Here is a 14,876-nt window from a genome sequence, read left to right as displayed (position 1 = left end):
TGAGAGATGAAAATTGGTATGTGAATAGCACCATCCTCTTAATCATATAAAAGTTTATCAAGTTGGAATTGGAGTTGCCTAGGCGAGGTGAAGGGTGGTTTCTTAATTCTTCCAAAGATTGATGATTATAAATCAATATCAGTAGATTCACTACAATAGTTAAAACAATCGTTTGTCCACAAGAGAAAAAAACCTAGATCAAATCAAATCATATCAAATCCTTAATTAAATCACATCAAATTACTATTAAATCAAATATCTAAAATACTTTCCTTTGTATTATTTGTGTATCTATTATTTGTGCCTTCAGTATTATGATATGTTATACTCTAAGGAGGCGTTTGTTTGCCCTCACTAAGTGGAACTGAACTAGACTGGACTAACTATTAGTCTAGTCCTGTGTTTATTGTTGCATGAGACTAATGTTAATGAGACTAGCTGGGATTAGCTTAGACTAAAGACATCGCTAGAGGTTCTTAGCGAGAGTCCCTGGAAACCATGGAACTAGCTAAGACCCCTCTCTGCTCTTTGTTTCACGAGACGTCAACCACATCGTTCCCGCTCTCCCTTTTACACCACCAGATGGCCACCACCCTTTTCCCCCTTCAGCCTGAACCCACAATCATGAGACCTCAGATTCGCCCATCCCCGAGATGCTTTATCGTCGAGAGGCAACACTTCTCTGCTTAGTTCCTCGACTTCATCGACTCCCAATCTTGCTCTCCCAAAACCATTTTCAAACACAGATCTAACGAACCTGCAACGCTTCACCAGACAGCTTTTGTATTCGATCTCTCCTCATTCGATTTGTTGTGGGTATTTTGGTCCTTCACTCATAACTCCACCAATCTGCTCCTAGAGAAGAATCAGTCGTTGCCATGTTTCTGCTGGACTGATTCTACGGGTTGTGGCAGAGGGAGGCCAAGATTCTATTTCTGGGTGGCGATTGGGATGATCTGGGGACTGGGTTGCCTTGGACGGAGAAGAAATATGGGGATGGAGAGAATAGAAAAATGGAGAACTGTTATGAAAAAAAAAGAATGGAGTATACTAATAATATAAATAATATAATATAATATTAATATATGTAGAGTAAATAATAAAATATTAAGATTTGTTAATTATTCTATTTTTTAGTCCAACAATGCACCAAATGCTTCACTAAGTCAGTCCAGCTTAGTTTAGTCTAAGCCAGTCCAGTTAGTCCCTGAAGCTAATCCAGTCCAAGATAGTCCGATGTAACAAACGTATCCTAAGATTGTTGATATATGTCCAAGCGAGTTATTTTCTATAAACCTGCATGTCACTCTCAATAAAGAGGCTGAGAGGAGAGAAAACGAAATAAATAACCAATTACATTTCCACTACCACTTTATTGATACCTTTAAATTTATTATATATATATATATATATATATATATCACATAAATAAATGTCTACTTAGAAAAAAGAAATACATAATCGTATTGTAATACATAAATTGCAAAAAAAAAAAAAAAAAAAAAAAAAAACGTAATAGATTATAAAGTATTATAACATATTCAAAGACCTAGAAATTAGTCGGAACGGTGACTAGTTGCCTAAAGCCTAAACCAGACTTTAGAGGCACTAAGTGGGGATTTTAAGAATAGTGAATTTCATATGATTAATATAGGATGGCCTAGGCGAAATATTAATCATACAAAAATGTATCAAGTTGGAGTTGCCTAAGTGAAATGAAGGGTGGTTTCTTAGTTCTTCCAAAGGTTGATGATTATGACACATTGCCTCACGCCATTCGTAAGCATCAAACAAATAGCCTTCAAGGGTCATACTGTCCACTTGGTCCGAAGGGGCGAATAGTTGAATTCTCAAACTTTGATTTTTGTGATAACACGAAAATTTTGTGCTCCCCTAAGATATATTAATACTCTGGTGCTTTGGGCCGATAAATATTAATTATTTGTATATTGAATCAAGAATCTAAGTGCTCCCGTGGTAGAAGAACCCGATACTAAGACCATTTACAACATTTGAAATAAAACTTAACATTTTTAATCTAAAAAATTTAGATTTTAATCCAGAAATAATTTTTCTACTCAAACCCTTATGGCCTATAATTTTAGTCACAGATTATTAAAAAATGAATCTCACCCGTTAGATTTAAAGGAGATGGAAATCTATGCCGTCTGATAAAAATAAAGGAGATGAGATTGCATATGGGTGATCGACAACCCCATCAGGTTGGGCCCCACTTCCCCTCAAAGTGTCACATTTTTCTTGCTTTTTGGAGCGTTAACATGCTATTAGCGCGTTAACTAGCTAGCTTTTTCTTTTTTTGCAGCACGTTTACGTGCACAATAGGCTAGGATATTTAGCCTAGACCTATTTCTTTGCTGGTATTTGAGGTTTTTTTTTTAGTTCTAGTACTTAACACAATTAGAAAGGAAATTTTAGAAGTTACTCCAGCAATTGGAGTTGGTCTAATAGTCTAATAGTACCTAGAGTCTAGTATATCGGAGGGAGGGGGACTTGAAATTCAAATCAGCCAAAAAATTCGAACGTTGGAGGAATACCGTTGGTTTGAAGTTGAACACGCGGGTCCTACAAACAAGAAAAAGTGTAAAGCATTTGAATTATATAAAGATTTGGAGCGGAAAGTCGGACGTCCACTTGTCAGTCTGGCTTTGGCAGCAATAATCCGAAGTCTCATCTCAATCTCTCATACTCTCTGCGGCCCTGCCGGGGTCCCTCCCAACTTTTCCACGACGCTTTTCATTTCAAATTTCAAATTTCGAAATCGACGAGGGCGACGACGAACCTGACGATTTATGCGAATCGTAAATCCGACGTTTGATTAAACAAACACACAAGGGTTTTGTTTTTTTGCCTCAAAGTTTGGATCTTTGTGACGAAATCGTACCAGAATCATGGGAGAATCGACGTGTCTGATGCAGCCGTTCTCCTATGCTGCCGGCATACCCAACGACGCACACGAGGTCAGTTCTTCGGTTTGTGTCTCTATTTTTTCTGATTTTTAAGATTGAATTTCTACGTGCAGAACACTTTTTACTTGCTGGGTAGTTTTTGGATTTCGGTTTTTGAGAATTGGGTGTGAAAAAGTTGGGAACTTTGTGTTGTTGCAGGGGAACCCTATTCATGCTCTTGGGCAGTCAGTGTCGTTCGGGAGGTTCGTGTCGGAGTCATTGGCTTGGGAGAAATGGTCGACATTTTCGCACAACCGGTATGTGGAGGAGGCCGAGAGGTACGCCCGCCCCGGTTCAGTTGCGCAGAAAAAGGCTTTCTTTGAAGCACATTACAAGAAAATCGCTGCTCAAAGAGCAGCCGCCTTGCTTGAACAAGCAAATGCTAATGCTAATGCTGCTGCTGCATCGGAAAATGCACCCGAACCCAAATCTGAAAGCCGGGATCTAAAGACGAGGATTTCAACCTCTGAAGTGTTCGTCGATGAGCAAAAGGAAGAGAAAGTCGAAGAGAAGGTCTACGAGCCAAATCGAGAAGAAGAATCTATTGGTAAATATACCAATGACTATAATGCAAACACTGAAATGGAGAAATTTGAAAGCAGTAAGGTGCACCCTGTAGATCATGAAGACCAAGTTTCGGGGGAGAATTCGGTTGAGGTAGAACTTTCGAGCCAATGTGCCGATAAAGACAAGGAGGTAAACGGCATGGAGCTCACCGGCGCACCCCAGATCGAAAAGCCTCTGTTAAAGGTAAAAATCTTGATCTATAACCAATAAATTTCACACTCATTGACTTATGGAGGTTGCTGAAAACTTGTATTGTTGCTTCAGCAGAGTTACAGATCGAATCACGAAGCTTTGACACCAGTGAAAACGAAAAAAACCAGACTATTTAGTTCCTCCAAATCATCATTAGCATATCATAAAGCTCCCAAAGTCCCATCTTCTCCAGCCAAACCCACAGCTCCTAGCTGTTCCCGAAAGGATGACATTATCACTCCATTGCGTAAATATCCGGCTGCAGAACTGGAGGACAAGAAGAAATCAACTCCGAAATCACTTCACAAATCGGTCAAATTTACGCCCATCAGGGAGCTTTCTAGACTGACTTCGACCGTCATGAGGAAGATTGAAAACTCAAGAGTTGGTGCTAGTTCTTCCAAGACATCAAAAGAATGCCTGACTCCTCTGAAGACTCCAACTACGGTGCCTCCCAATATCTTTGAATATTTTGCCAAATTGACCGACGAATGCAAAACTTTGCCAAACTCGCTGTCCGCTAAAGAATTTGTCTTTCGATGTGCAGGTATCTAGGAATGAGGTGCGCAAACGTTCTACAACCACCCCGTGTTCAGAAAAGCGAAGGTAACTCTGATCATATGAAAAACAGCAAGCGTTCCTTTGTTCAATCGATATATGATTCATGTCTGATCCTGTTTCTGCTTTTGTATTTCATGAATCACAGGGCCAAAACACCGCTTGATCCCTCAGCCAGTGGAACCAAAACTCCTGTGTCCAAATGGCGTTTACTCCGTACAGAGTATGTGCCTATCTTTTGTCATTTTTCCTGTATAATTCACATGTAGTATCATGAAAGAATATGCAAAAGCAACAAGAATTCTCACATATGGACATAAACATCTGAATTAATGGTTATGTGGGTCTCACGTAGCGCCAATCGTTTAGGACTTCGAGTTCTTATGATTTTCCCTTCTCCCAATTTGGCCAGTTGTTCAAAGTTTTTGAGTGCCTGCAGAAACAAGGCGAGGTCACCATTTTCATCAGCCCCTATCGCTTTAAGAACTGAAGAAAGAGCTGCAAGTAGAAAGAAGGCAAGGGTTTTGCCTATTTCTTTGTTATACATGTTCCCGAATTCTAATCATATCTAATTTATGAGATAGAGTTACAAATGTGGTTAAAGTTCTAATCGATGTCATGTTCTTGTTCACCGCTTACAGAAGCTCGAAGAAAAGTTTAATGCGAATGAGGAACGAAAGGTGCAGGTGCAAAGAAAACTCAAGGTTGTTCTCTAATTACCAAGCTTCTTCAATCCTTTCTCATTTTTAGTCCGTACAAATCATCAAAACTTTAGGGCTAGAGCTGGTTTGGTTTACAACTTCGGCTTAATACCTTAATCGCTATGGTTATGCAGGAGGAAGAAGAAACAGAAATTGGAAAGTACCGCCAAACCCTTTGCTTCAAGGCGAGGCCGCTTCCTGATTTTTATAAAGAAAGAAAATCACCAAGGAACGAGATACATAAGGTAAATGTTTGTCCTCACCAGTTCAAATGCTCCTCACTGAAAGCCAAAAGGTTTTTTAATGTTCGGTTATTTCCCCCCGCTTCCTTCCTGCAGGTTCCAGTTACTCCTCAGTCAAAGAACCAGGGGAAAAAGCCCACTCCAAGCACAGTCGAGAGCTCAACGTCTCTACCTCCTAGTGGAGCTTCAATCAAGAGCCTTGGCTCCAAGAATGTCCAAGGAAGGAATAACCGAACCCCAGGAAGGAATGACCGAACCCCAACCTGTTCACTCATTTCACGATCCTTCAAGACTACTCGCGAGAATACATCTCCAAATATTCAGCTTGGACAACCTAAGCTTGAAAACAAGTTTCTGTTGGAGCAGAAGTGAGACGTATCAGTCCTGAAAGCTTCGAGCAACTTTCAGATAGTCTTGATCACACCGCGTAACAAAATGAGTTTGCCGAAACATGGAAATATGCATAGAGATTGTGAGCAAATTCGTTCTTGTATGACGAGTGTAGTTTGCAACTAGTATTAGTAGACAAAGATTTGTAAGATCTTTCCGTTGTTACTTGTACCACGATTTGTTTCTACTCTAGTAAATGTAGAAATACTGGAAAGCAGCAAATATGTGGAATTTCTGCTCTGCAGAATCTCATAATTTTTTAGCATCGAGCCCCTACGAATTAAAGAAACAAAAGTCATGATATTTGTGCAGCGTTCTTTCAAGTCTTCGGGAAAGATTGTGCAGAATTTCGATGAAATCAGTCTTATAATCGGTTGTATATGACTTTGAGTGAAGAGAAAAATAAACAGATAATTATATACGACGACTATCTCTACCAAATATAAATGCTTTATGAAGAAGTTGAAATTAAGAACTAAAATTTTCATCATTATCAGTAACTTGTACATCAAGGATTCAATGAGAAAGCAGAAGGAAAGAAGCCCACATTAGAAGGAAAAAAAACAATAATTAAACCACTAATCACGTTTGTGGCACTAAGCACCAACCATCATCTTCCTTAATTTGATGATCAACCACGTAGTCCACATTAAAGAAACCCATCTCTTCATAATCACCATGATGATCAACATCATCAACATAATTTTCCACCGTTCGATCATCATTTCCATCATCATAATATCCAATTGCATAACCATTGATTTCATGACCATCATCGCCATCATCATGGTCATTCTCATAATCGTTAGAGAGATGATCCAACATCTCCGTGGCGGACAAACCCAATTGATTATTCAAGCCGGTTTGCCCGTCCACGACCCGCCAAGTGACCAACCGATGGTTGGAAACAACGTCGGACGACTTGAGCTTTTGGTTGCCCTTGGTCTTTTCCTTGGCCTTGGAAGCCGGGTGAATGTGACACTCGGTGCACTTGGACTTGCCGCACTTGCCCGTGAACTTGGAGTGGTTGGTGGGCTTGGTTGGCACCTTGGTGAACAACCCGGCCGTGGGTGGAGACTCGAACTTGTTGACGTGTCGGGTTGCCGGTCTTGGGTTCAACGGTTCCGGTAGGATCCGGTATGTCCGGACCATTCCATGTTGGCGACCCTCTCTCTTCATAGTTGACAAATTGGGTTGTGGGCTAATGAAAAAGATGGTGGAGGTGTTGATGTTTTGCTTCTGGTTATATAGTGCAAAGGAAAACTTGGGAAGCACGGTGTCGTTTGGTGGGTAGATATTTCGTGTTGGCCAAGCCATTGACAAAATTGACAACTCATTTGCTTGTGAATGAAGGTCTTTCTGACTGTTCAATTGTGTTTAAGGGTGGTTTTAAGAGCCTGATCAACATTTATTAATTGTATTAAAAAGGCTTTTTTTTTTTTTTTAATTTGTAAATTAGCACGTCAAGTAATGTTGAATACAACCGAAATTAAAATTTAATATTAAATAACTTACATAACCTCATATGCAATGACAATTTCAACCTTATGATGTTTTTAAGTACACCTCAGTCACATCTAACGTGTATATCCCAATATTATCTATCGTTTTCAACTCTCAAAATCATTCTCACCTCCATTATAGAACAAAACTACTGGTAAAACTGGACACCTCTGGTGGTAAGAATATAATTACTGACTAAACTGAAACGTTATGACCCAAAAAACGAGAAGAAGAAAAACTCATTTAGAGTATCTCGATTTTCTATCTAACGATTCATGGAGGCCTTCTATCCAATTTTCTACATACACCTTACATTCTTCTTCAACTGGATTTCATTGTTTTGCGATCACATAGAAGTAAAAAATAAAAATATATAAATATGTATTTGCACCTAATATGTGAAGAATGTGGGATGTGACGAATGTGGGCGGAATCGAACCTTTAACGAGGTGGGTATTAACATGGCTAAAGTGTCTCCAAACTCATCGGAATCATTTATATACTTGATCATTATTTATAGGTTTATTATACAGAAGATCAATTAAACTTGAGATCGTTTAGTAATTTATATTCATAGAAGTCGGTGATTCATCGTGAAAATGCTAATTTTTGCCAAACTCATCGCTTTGAAGAAACATTAACTAAGCATGAACGAGAAAGAAGGTTCATCCATGACTTGCAATGTTTAGGATTAGTCTCAATTCCTTTCCCAAGAACTCGCATAGCTCCTACGATTCACGAACTCTACAGGAAGCAACAAGCTCGTGATTGTGTGCTTTTCTTCAAAGTTTGAGTGACATGGTTCTTACCAATTAAACCGAAAAACCAAATTAACCACAAATCACGCTTGTGGCACCAACGACTAACCTTAATTGCTAATCCGTCACATAATCGCTAGAGAGGTGATCATCGCCCGCCATCATCTAGTAGATAATTTGGGTTCGGAGTTCATGAAAGTTCTCGAGCCTTCGGCTCTCAGTTTACCCCGAAAGAATAACAGTTCAGTAAAACTAGCAGTACATATAATTGAATTGCATAATGTTCATACATTGTGGCTGCTTTTGATGCTCCAAATACATGTTTGTTTTTATTTCCCTGTAGACAAACAAAGTAAAATACAAGAGACAATCGAAAGCTGACTAAATCTTACATACCAGATGTAAGCTAATATCATACATGTTGAGAGGCCAAGCCAAGCCAAGCTCATAGCTCTATACATTTTCTGAAACTGAGTCATCGGAAGACTTGACAAGCGGTTCTGTGCTCTCCTTATCGATGATTTTAGGGGAGATCAGAGCTTTCTTTCCACGATACAGCACGAAATGTTGACCCATGAATAGAAGGTCAAAGAATATAGATATCTGAAAGAGCAAAAACCGTCCACGTATAAGAAAGGGGCATAAATCATTTAAAGAAAGAGACACAAATCAACTTAATCAAGACGTAGATATCAGTCCATACCAAAGACAGCAAAGTCTTTCCTATATTTCCATAAAAGTTCACCCAAGAATCTGGAAACGTGCACAAGTTAAGAATAAATTAAGCACGAAGGATTGAGGATTGATGTTATCGAAGTGCAAATATCATTGGTTGAGGAAGAGATGATGAACCTTGATCTATAGACTGCATGGCCATTTGTGCATAATTAGCCACCCCTCCAGAAAAGTCAAGTAAAATGTTGCCAATGCTGAATCCATCTGTGCTCTTCCGCAAGAAGTTCATGACCGCCTAATTACGAAATGCATTTGAATCAACACAGGCTTACTGTTTTTTCATGATAAACTACTAATAAGATACAGGTTCATTCAGCAGTAACAGTTCCTTTCTTTTCTTCATTTCCTGTACATCTATATACTCTAATTGAAGTGATATCAAATGTATGAAGGCTATTCAAAATGACATGGCATGGGCGATCCATTGATAAATGAGTACAGAAACATGAGAATTTTTTTAAGGACTATAGACTATAGAAGTCAATATTAACCTGGGGTATATATTTGATGCATGTCATAAAAACTTGAATTGAGCTGCAACAAAATCAAAGAATTGAAGTTAGAACGAGAACTTTACAGAAATACAACTATCATAGAATAGAAGAAACCAGTATAAGCAAAATAAACTGAATAAGTTTTGAGGCGACAAAAAGTAAATAGATCTTGACATCTGAACTGCTACAAATCATTCTAATTTGGATGGGGATGGTTAAGTTTATCCGTTTATGCATGATGAGGACTGAGGAGATGAAACTATTGACTGTCCCCCGAGGAGATGCACACAACAGAATTTCCAATTAAGAAAGAAGCTGACTTTAAAATGCATCCCAAAGCATTGATGAGAAATTAAGTGAATGTCGTGATTTCAACTGACTACATTGAAATTCAAGGCACTGAAACGTAATGGTAAGAATCTTACTTGAAAATGGAGATCAACCAAAGCCAGGAATGGCTTGGCAAAGCTAAGAAAACACAAACTGCAGCACCTAACCACACGGCAGCAACAATTCCAATGGAAATCTTGGAGACCTTCTGATTTCCGCGCTGCATAAAGCCATCAACGAAGGGTCACATACAAAAGTTGCCATGACAATGATGATATGACTAACATCAGGATTGCGAACCTATAACACAGATTTTAAATCAAAACTAGGGAAAGAAAATCAAGACACGTACTTCATAGATTAATATTTGGTACAGGGTAATTGCCGTCAGTAAAACAGCATGAATAGAGAAAGCAACATCATTTGCTGCAACAGGTATCATCTGCAATAATAGGACAAAAAAGATTAGTATTTCCAAGTATACACAAATGACCTCTCAATTCAATCTCTCCCATACGTCCTTCCTTTCAGAGAGGACCGACTAATTTGATCATTTTGAGATTCCAGATGCCGCAAGTTGTGGGTTGAACTTCTACCCTCAGTACTTAGAGTAGGCATGAAATTATTAAGATTTACTTGCTAAAACAGCAAAACACACAACCAACGAAGGGGACCGGACAGCTTTCTGAAATGTAAATTTCTTTACGGACTCAGAATCCGGTGTACCATATGTAACCAATCTCCAAGAACCCCAACTAAACCAAGTCTATCGAGTTTCCTCTAAAACCGATGCATTACATTCGTTGTGTAATCTACAAACTTGCATCATGTAGCAAAATTTAAGCTGAGCTAATTAACCCCTTTGCTATTCGACCGAAATACAACCTACCCAATTGTGAAAATGTAACTTTCGACACAAAAAATCGAAGCTTTGTGAGTGGATACAAAGAACACAGCAGCTGGGAATATCAAAAACAATCATATGAACAAGTAGCTAGTTGGGTGGGAGAGCGAAAACAGAACAAACCTGTTTCTCGCCGTACTTTTCGAAGTACTGCTTCTGAACGGCGGAGCTGAAGTAGAGAGTGGCGTTGTAAATGAGGTAAGAGGAGTGCTTCGTCAAATTCAGCACCACGAAATCGAAGTTCAGACCCACAACACTGAAATCCGAACACAAATTTTCAAAACCCACCATCCAAAAATTAACAAGGGAAAAACCCATTTCGAATAAATAATTTGATTGGAATCGAATTCCGGAGAAAAATAGGGACGGGAATTAATCACCTTTTCCGGCGGAAATTCAAAACGACTTGCGGGTAGAAGCTGACGGACCAACTCACGAACGCCGCCCATCCCATCACTTCGTATATGATTTCCAGAGGAATCGAATTCCACGACGCCATTCCTTCTCTCTCTCCTCCCGATTCGCACTTAGCCGGCGGCGGGAGGATTCCGAGCAGCCTTAAATTTAGTCCGGTCAAAAGCGCGCGGAGAGAGCAAGAGTGAGAAGAAGGAAAGGGGCTTTTTTCTCAGCAATGCAATCGCTTTGACTAGTCAGATTTCAACCGTAATTCGCCAGTCCGTTCCATGCGGGCCCCACTCGATGACGTGGCTCAAGCTAGCGACGTACACGTAACGTTATTGAGCTACGACTGGTGCTCTTTTTTATTCTCCAAAGTTTCTGTAGGAGGGGTGAATTAGGCCATCTTCGCGGGCACGTTCATCGAGCTCTTTCTGCCGGCCCATGATTTACAGTTTTTGTTTTTAACGTATATCCCGCCAAATTTCGTCGTGGGTTGGTTGCTCCGTTACATGCATGCTAACGTATGTTTTTTATTGTAGTTCACCTTCATATTTTTCGCGGTCAAGTTACATATTTGAGTGTAGTTAAGTTAAATCTCTATTTACGGTTAAGTTTGGGTTTGCATATTTTCAATTAAAATATATTTTGAGTACTAACATTAGAGAGATTATTTTTTGTACCACGAAATGAAAAATAAGTGTGAATTTGTTTGTTGTCCTCATAATACAAAAAAATTGTTCTTAATAATACAAAAAGTAGTCAAAGTATTTTTTAATAAAAATTTGTTTTGTAAAGGACTTTTTATGAGTCTTTAAAAGTAAAAAAATTAATGAAAAGAAACTTGAAAACTTTGAGTTTTAACGATAAAGATAAAATAAAGGATAAAGTGAATAGTATCAGGATTAACTTTTTAGTGTACAATGTGGTTTTTCATTAAAATGAACAGTACCGGAAGTTTTTCGTTAAAATTCTCTTAAAAGAAACGGCATGTGTGCGGTAAAATATGAAAGATCAAAATCAAAATAGAATAAAGAAAAATACAATGTTCAACAAATAACCTTAACAAAATGCAAAATAAAACATTGATTTTAAGACGAGGCGTTTCAGATTTCAATTGTAAAAACGCTTAAAATTGTAAAAACAATTCGTGCGGGTGGAGCGAAACACTTAAAATTGTAAAAACGCTTTGACTTTTCAGATTTCAATTGAAATTTCGTTCCATGTGGGCCCCACTCGATGATGTGGCTCCTCCTAGCAACGCACACAGAAATCCCATCGTCATCGAGCTCTTTCTGTGAACCCCATGAATTTCAGTTTGTTGTTTTCAACGTATAAGGCGCCAAATTCCATCGTCATCAACCTCATTTTAGTTATAAATCTGGACGTAGCCAAGTTCGAATTTCTATTTACATCTAAGTTCAAGTTCGCATTCTATTTGTTAAAACTATATTATACGGACTAATGTTAAAGAAACTACACAACATTTTTTCCACGCACATTATTTTTCACAAAGCAAGTACTAGCGCAATTTCGTTAACTCTCATTTCTTTACAAACAAGCAGCTGAAACACAAAAGGTAACCCTTCTTTTGGCCGGAACAATGTACAAACGGGGACCAATATTTACAGTCGATGTGTGCTAATATCATGTACATCTTGACATCAAGCCAGGCAAAGATCTATACGTTTTCATGGACTGCGTGATCGGAAGATTGGAACAGCGGCTCTGAGCTCTCCTTACTGAGTTTCGGAGGGATCAGCGCTTTGGCGGAAGGATAGAGCAGGAAACGTTGACACATGAAAAGAATGTCAAACGACACAGATATCTGAAAGAGTAACAAACCAACAGGTATAAGCAAAAGCGGAAGAAAGCCGTGTGTCAACGGCTTGATATGTACTGGAATCATTTAACAAAAGAGGTTCAGAACGTTGTTTCGATTCATACCATAGATAGCAGCATCTTCCCCATGTTTCCGTAAAAGTTCACCCACGAATCTGGAGAAGTGAATAAATTTTAAAGGAAATTAACCACAAGGGTACTATCGAATTGCAACTATTGTTCGGTTGAGGAAGAGACGATGGCGGACCTTGATCTATAGACAGCACAGCCATTTGGGCATAATTTGTGACTCCTCCAGAAAAATCAAGTGAAAAGTAGCCAATGCTTAATCCATCTGTGCTCTTCCTCATGAAGTTCATGAATGCCTATATTTCGAAACGTTTTGTATTAACAAAGGGATGTTGCGTTTCATGACTTCAAATCGAAACAACATGAACAATACTTAATCAAGGTGAAGCAAGTACTGACCTGGGGAGTATATTTGATGACCGTCATGAAAACTTGAATCAAGCTGCAGCGAGTTAATATTCGAAGTTAGAAGCGAACTTTGCATAGATCGCGCTATGACATAAACCGAAAGTTTCTACTCATCTTCAAGGCAACAAAACATAAACTGAAGCTTGACATATTCCAACAGTCATTGGTTGAATGGGATGAAGTAAGAAAACGAGCCGACTTCAAATCCATCTTAAAGCATTGACGAGAAATGTAAGGAGGATGTTCCTACCTGAAAATGTTAATTAGCCAAAGCCATGAATGGGTTGGTAAAGCTACGAAAAAACAAACTGCGGCACCTAACCACACCGCGAGCACAATTCCTATGGCAATCTTGGATACCTTCTGGCTTCCGCGCTGCACAAAGACATCAACAGAAGGCCAGACGTAAACATTTCCACGAAAGAATTATGTACTAATTAACATCAGGATAGAACACAAGTGTGACTGATTTATCATTGACTTACTTCATAGATAGCAATTTGGAACAGAGTAATTGATGTCAACAAAACAGCATGGGCAGAGAAAGCAACATCATTTGCTGCCACAGGTATCATCTGCAATTTGCAATCATGTACAAAACCCAAATATGTAAGTTCATTTAGGATTGCTTATGGAAAAGTTAAAAGCGTTTTCAGACAACTAAAAGTGTTTTTTAGTGACATTTATTAAAAGTGCTTCTTAGTTATGGAAGCCCTTGACAGTTGTAGTGCTTTTTGGGAGAAGCATCTATCTAAGTAGAAGCGCTTAGACTTTTCTTTAAAATTTTGTTGTGCTTTTTGTGCTTATGAGTAGAATTGCTTTTCCAAACAGGCTAACCTCATTCCTCATGTAACTTGTATAAAAAATTAAGTTGAGCTAATTATGAACTTGTCTGGATGTATTTTAAAATGACTAAAGCGTTTTTAGAAAAAATATTTTTTGGTTCCAAAAGCATTTAAAATGTTTTCCGCAAGAAGCACCAGTTATGTGCTTCTTCCAGGAAGCATTTTTAAGTGTTTTTCCAGAATTTATTTGAATTTTTATTAAGGATTGGTTCTAAAAACATTTTCTCCAAAAACGTTTTCAGTCATTTTAAAATCACGTCCAAACAAGCAGTATGACATTTGCTAATCAACAGAATAAGGCCTACCCAGGTGAAACAATGTAAACTTTCGACATGAAAATTGGAAACTTTGATATGGAGGGAAACACAACAAACCTGTCCTTCGCCGTACTTTTCAAAGTACTGCTTCTGGACGACGGAGCTGAAGTAAAGAGTGGCGTTGTAGATGAGATAAGACGAGTGCTTCGTCAAATTCAGCACCACGAAATCGATGCTCAATCCCACAACACTGAATCCAAACCCAAATCAAAATTCAAATTCCAACCCACCCACCAAAACTTAGAAACTCATTTCAAATAAAGACAAAATTTTGACTGGAATCCAATTCCTGAGGAAATCGAGATGGGATTTAATGACCTTTTCCGGCGGAAATTCAAGATGACTTGCGGGTAGAAGCTGAAGGACCAACTCACGAACGCCGTCCATCCCAGCACTTGGTACGCGACTTCCAGCGGAATCGAATTCCACGACGCCATTCCTTCCTCCCCCACTTTCTCTATCTCACCTCCCGATTTACCACTCGGCCGGCGGCCGGAGGATTCCGAGCAGTCTTAAATTTTGTCCGATCAAAAACGCGCGGAGAGAGCGAGAGTGAGAATTTGCAATGGAAGAGCTTAACTCAGTTTTTCAACCGTAATTCGCCCGTCCATTCCAGGTGGGTCCCACGTGATGACGTGGTCCCGCTGTTTTTTGTTTGT

The 14,876-nt window shown here is 39.0% G+C and overlaps 4 protein-coding genes across 4 annotated transcripts; 1 reads left to right on the top strand and 3 right to left on the bottom strand.

Annotated features, from left to right (window-relative positions):
* Window positions 1-2,670: 2,670 nt before the first annotated feature.
* LOC137708685 (protein WVD2-like 7) lies at window positions 2,671-5,838 on the top strand. The gene is made up of 9 exons (XM_068447809.1): window positions 2,671-2,978; window positions 3,126-3,716; window positions 3,798-4,172; window positions 4,273-4,331; window positions 4,432-4,506; window positions 4,696-4,798; window positions 4,925-4,987; window positions 5,119-5,229; window positions 5,323-5,838. The coding sequence occupies exons 1-9, from the start codon at window positions 2,910-2,912 to the stop codon at window positions 5,596-5,598; spliced, it is 1,722 nt and encodes a 573-aa protein (XP_068303910.1). The 5' UTR covers window positions 2,671-2,909; the 3' UTR covers window positions 5,599-5,838.
* A 327-nt stretch (window positions 5,839-6,165) lies between these two features.
* On the bottom strand, window positions 6,166-6,796 carry LOC137749319 (uncharacterized). The gene has a single exon (XM_068489411.1). The coding sequence runs from the start codon at window positions 6,793-6,795 to the stop codon at window positions 6,199-6,201; it is 597 nt and encodes a 198-aa protein (XP_068345512.1). The 5' UTR covers window position 6,796; the 3' UTR covers window positions 6,166-6,198.
* Window positions 6,797-8,119: 1,323 nt separating this feature from the next.
* LOC137708122 (cystinosin homolog) lies at window positions 8,120-10,958 on the bottom strand. The gene is made up of 8 exons (XM_068447116.1): window positions 10,721-10,958; window positions 10,464-10,596; window positions 9,789-9,878; window positions 9,532-9,656; window positions 9,104-9,146; window positions 8,730-8,847; window positions 8,581-8,630; window positions 8,120-8,480 (listed from the first exon to the last, which is right to left on the bottom strand). Exons 1-8 carry the CDS (start codon window positions 10,837-10,839, stop codon window positions 8,331-8,333), a joined length of 828 nt encoding a protein of 275 aa, XP_068303217.1. The 5' UTR covers window positions 10,840-10,958; the 3' UTR covers window positions 8,120-8,330.
* A 1,276-nt stretch (window positions 10,959-12,234) lies between these two features.
* Window positions 12,235-14,752, bottom strand: LOC137749229 (cystinosin homolog). Its single transcript, XM_068489338.1, has 8 exons — window positions 14,536-14,752; window positions 14,275-14,407; window positions 13,541-13,630; window positions 13,306-13,430; window positions 13,047-13,089; window positions 12,826-12,943; window positions 12,684-12,733; window positions 12,235-12,564 (listed from the first exon to the last, which is right to left on the bottom strand). Exons 1-8 carry the CDS (start codon window positions 14,652-14,654, stop codon window positions 12,418-12,420), a joined length of 825 nt encoding a protein of 274 aa, XP_068345439.1. The 5' UTR covers window positions 14,655-14,752; the 3' UTR covers window positions 12,235-12,417.
* Window positions 14,753-14,876: the final 124 nt, after the last annotated feature.

This window comes from Pyrus communis, chromosome 11 (genome assembly GCF_963583255.1).
Source record: "Pyrus communis chromosome 11, drPyrComm1.1, whole genome shotgun sequence".
In the NCBI taxonomy this organism is placed as follows: domain Eukaryota; kingdom Viridiplantae; phylum Streptophyta; class Magnoliopsida; order Rosales; family Rosaceae; genus Pyrus; species Pyrus communis.
This window is presented reverse-complemented; position numbering and strand designations above follow the sequence as displayed.

Excerpts from the sequence above, each read along its gene's own strand:
- LOC137708685 (XM_068447809.1), top strand. The coding sequence starts at position 2,910 with ATGGGAGAATCGACGTGTCTGATGCAGCCGTTCTCCTATGCTGCCGGC. Across the intron at positions 4,507-4,695 it reads TGGCGTTTACTCCGTACAGA|TTGTTCAAAGTTTTTGAGTG; the intron begins GTATGTGCCTAT and ends CAATTTGGCCAG. Across the intron at positions 4,988-5,118 it reads AGGTGCAAAGAAAACTCAAG|GAGGAAGAAGAAACAGAAAT; the intron begins GTTGTTCTCTAA and ends ATGGTTATGCAG.
- LOC137749319 (XM_068489411.1), bottom strand. The coding sequence starts at position 6,795 with ATGAAGAGAGAGGGTCGCCAACATGGAATGGTCCGGACATACCGGATC.
- LOC137708122 (XM_068447116.1), bottom strand. The coding sequence starts at position 10,839 with ATGGCGTCGTGGAATTCGATTCCTCTGGAAATCATATACGAAGTGATG. Across the intron at positions 10,597-10,720 it reads TTGAATTTCCGCCGGAAAAG|TGTTGTGGGTCTGAACTTCG; the intron begins GTGATTAATTCC and ends TTCGGATTTCAG. Across the intron at positions 9,879-10,463 it reads AAAAGTACGGCGAGAAACAG|ATGATACCTGTTGCAGCAAA; the intron begins GTTTGTTCTGTT and ends CTATTATTGCAG.
- LOC137749229 (XM_068489338.1), bottom strand. The coding sequence starts at position 14,654 with ATGGCGTCGTGGAATTCGATTCCGCTGGAAGTCGCGTACCAAGTGCTG. Across the intron at positions 12,944-13,046 it reads TCATCAAATATACTCCCCAG|GCATTCATGAACTTCATGAG; the intron begins GTCAGTACTTGC and ends TTCGAAATATAG. Across the intron at positions 12,565-12,683 it reads GGAAGATGCTGCTATCTATG|ATATCTGTGTCGTTTGACAT; the intron begins GTATGAATCGAA and ends TTACTCTTTCAG.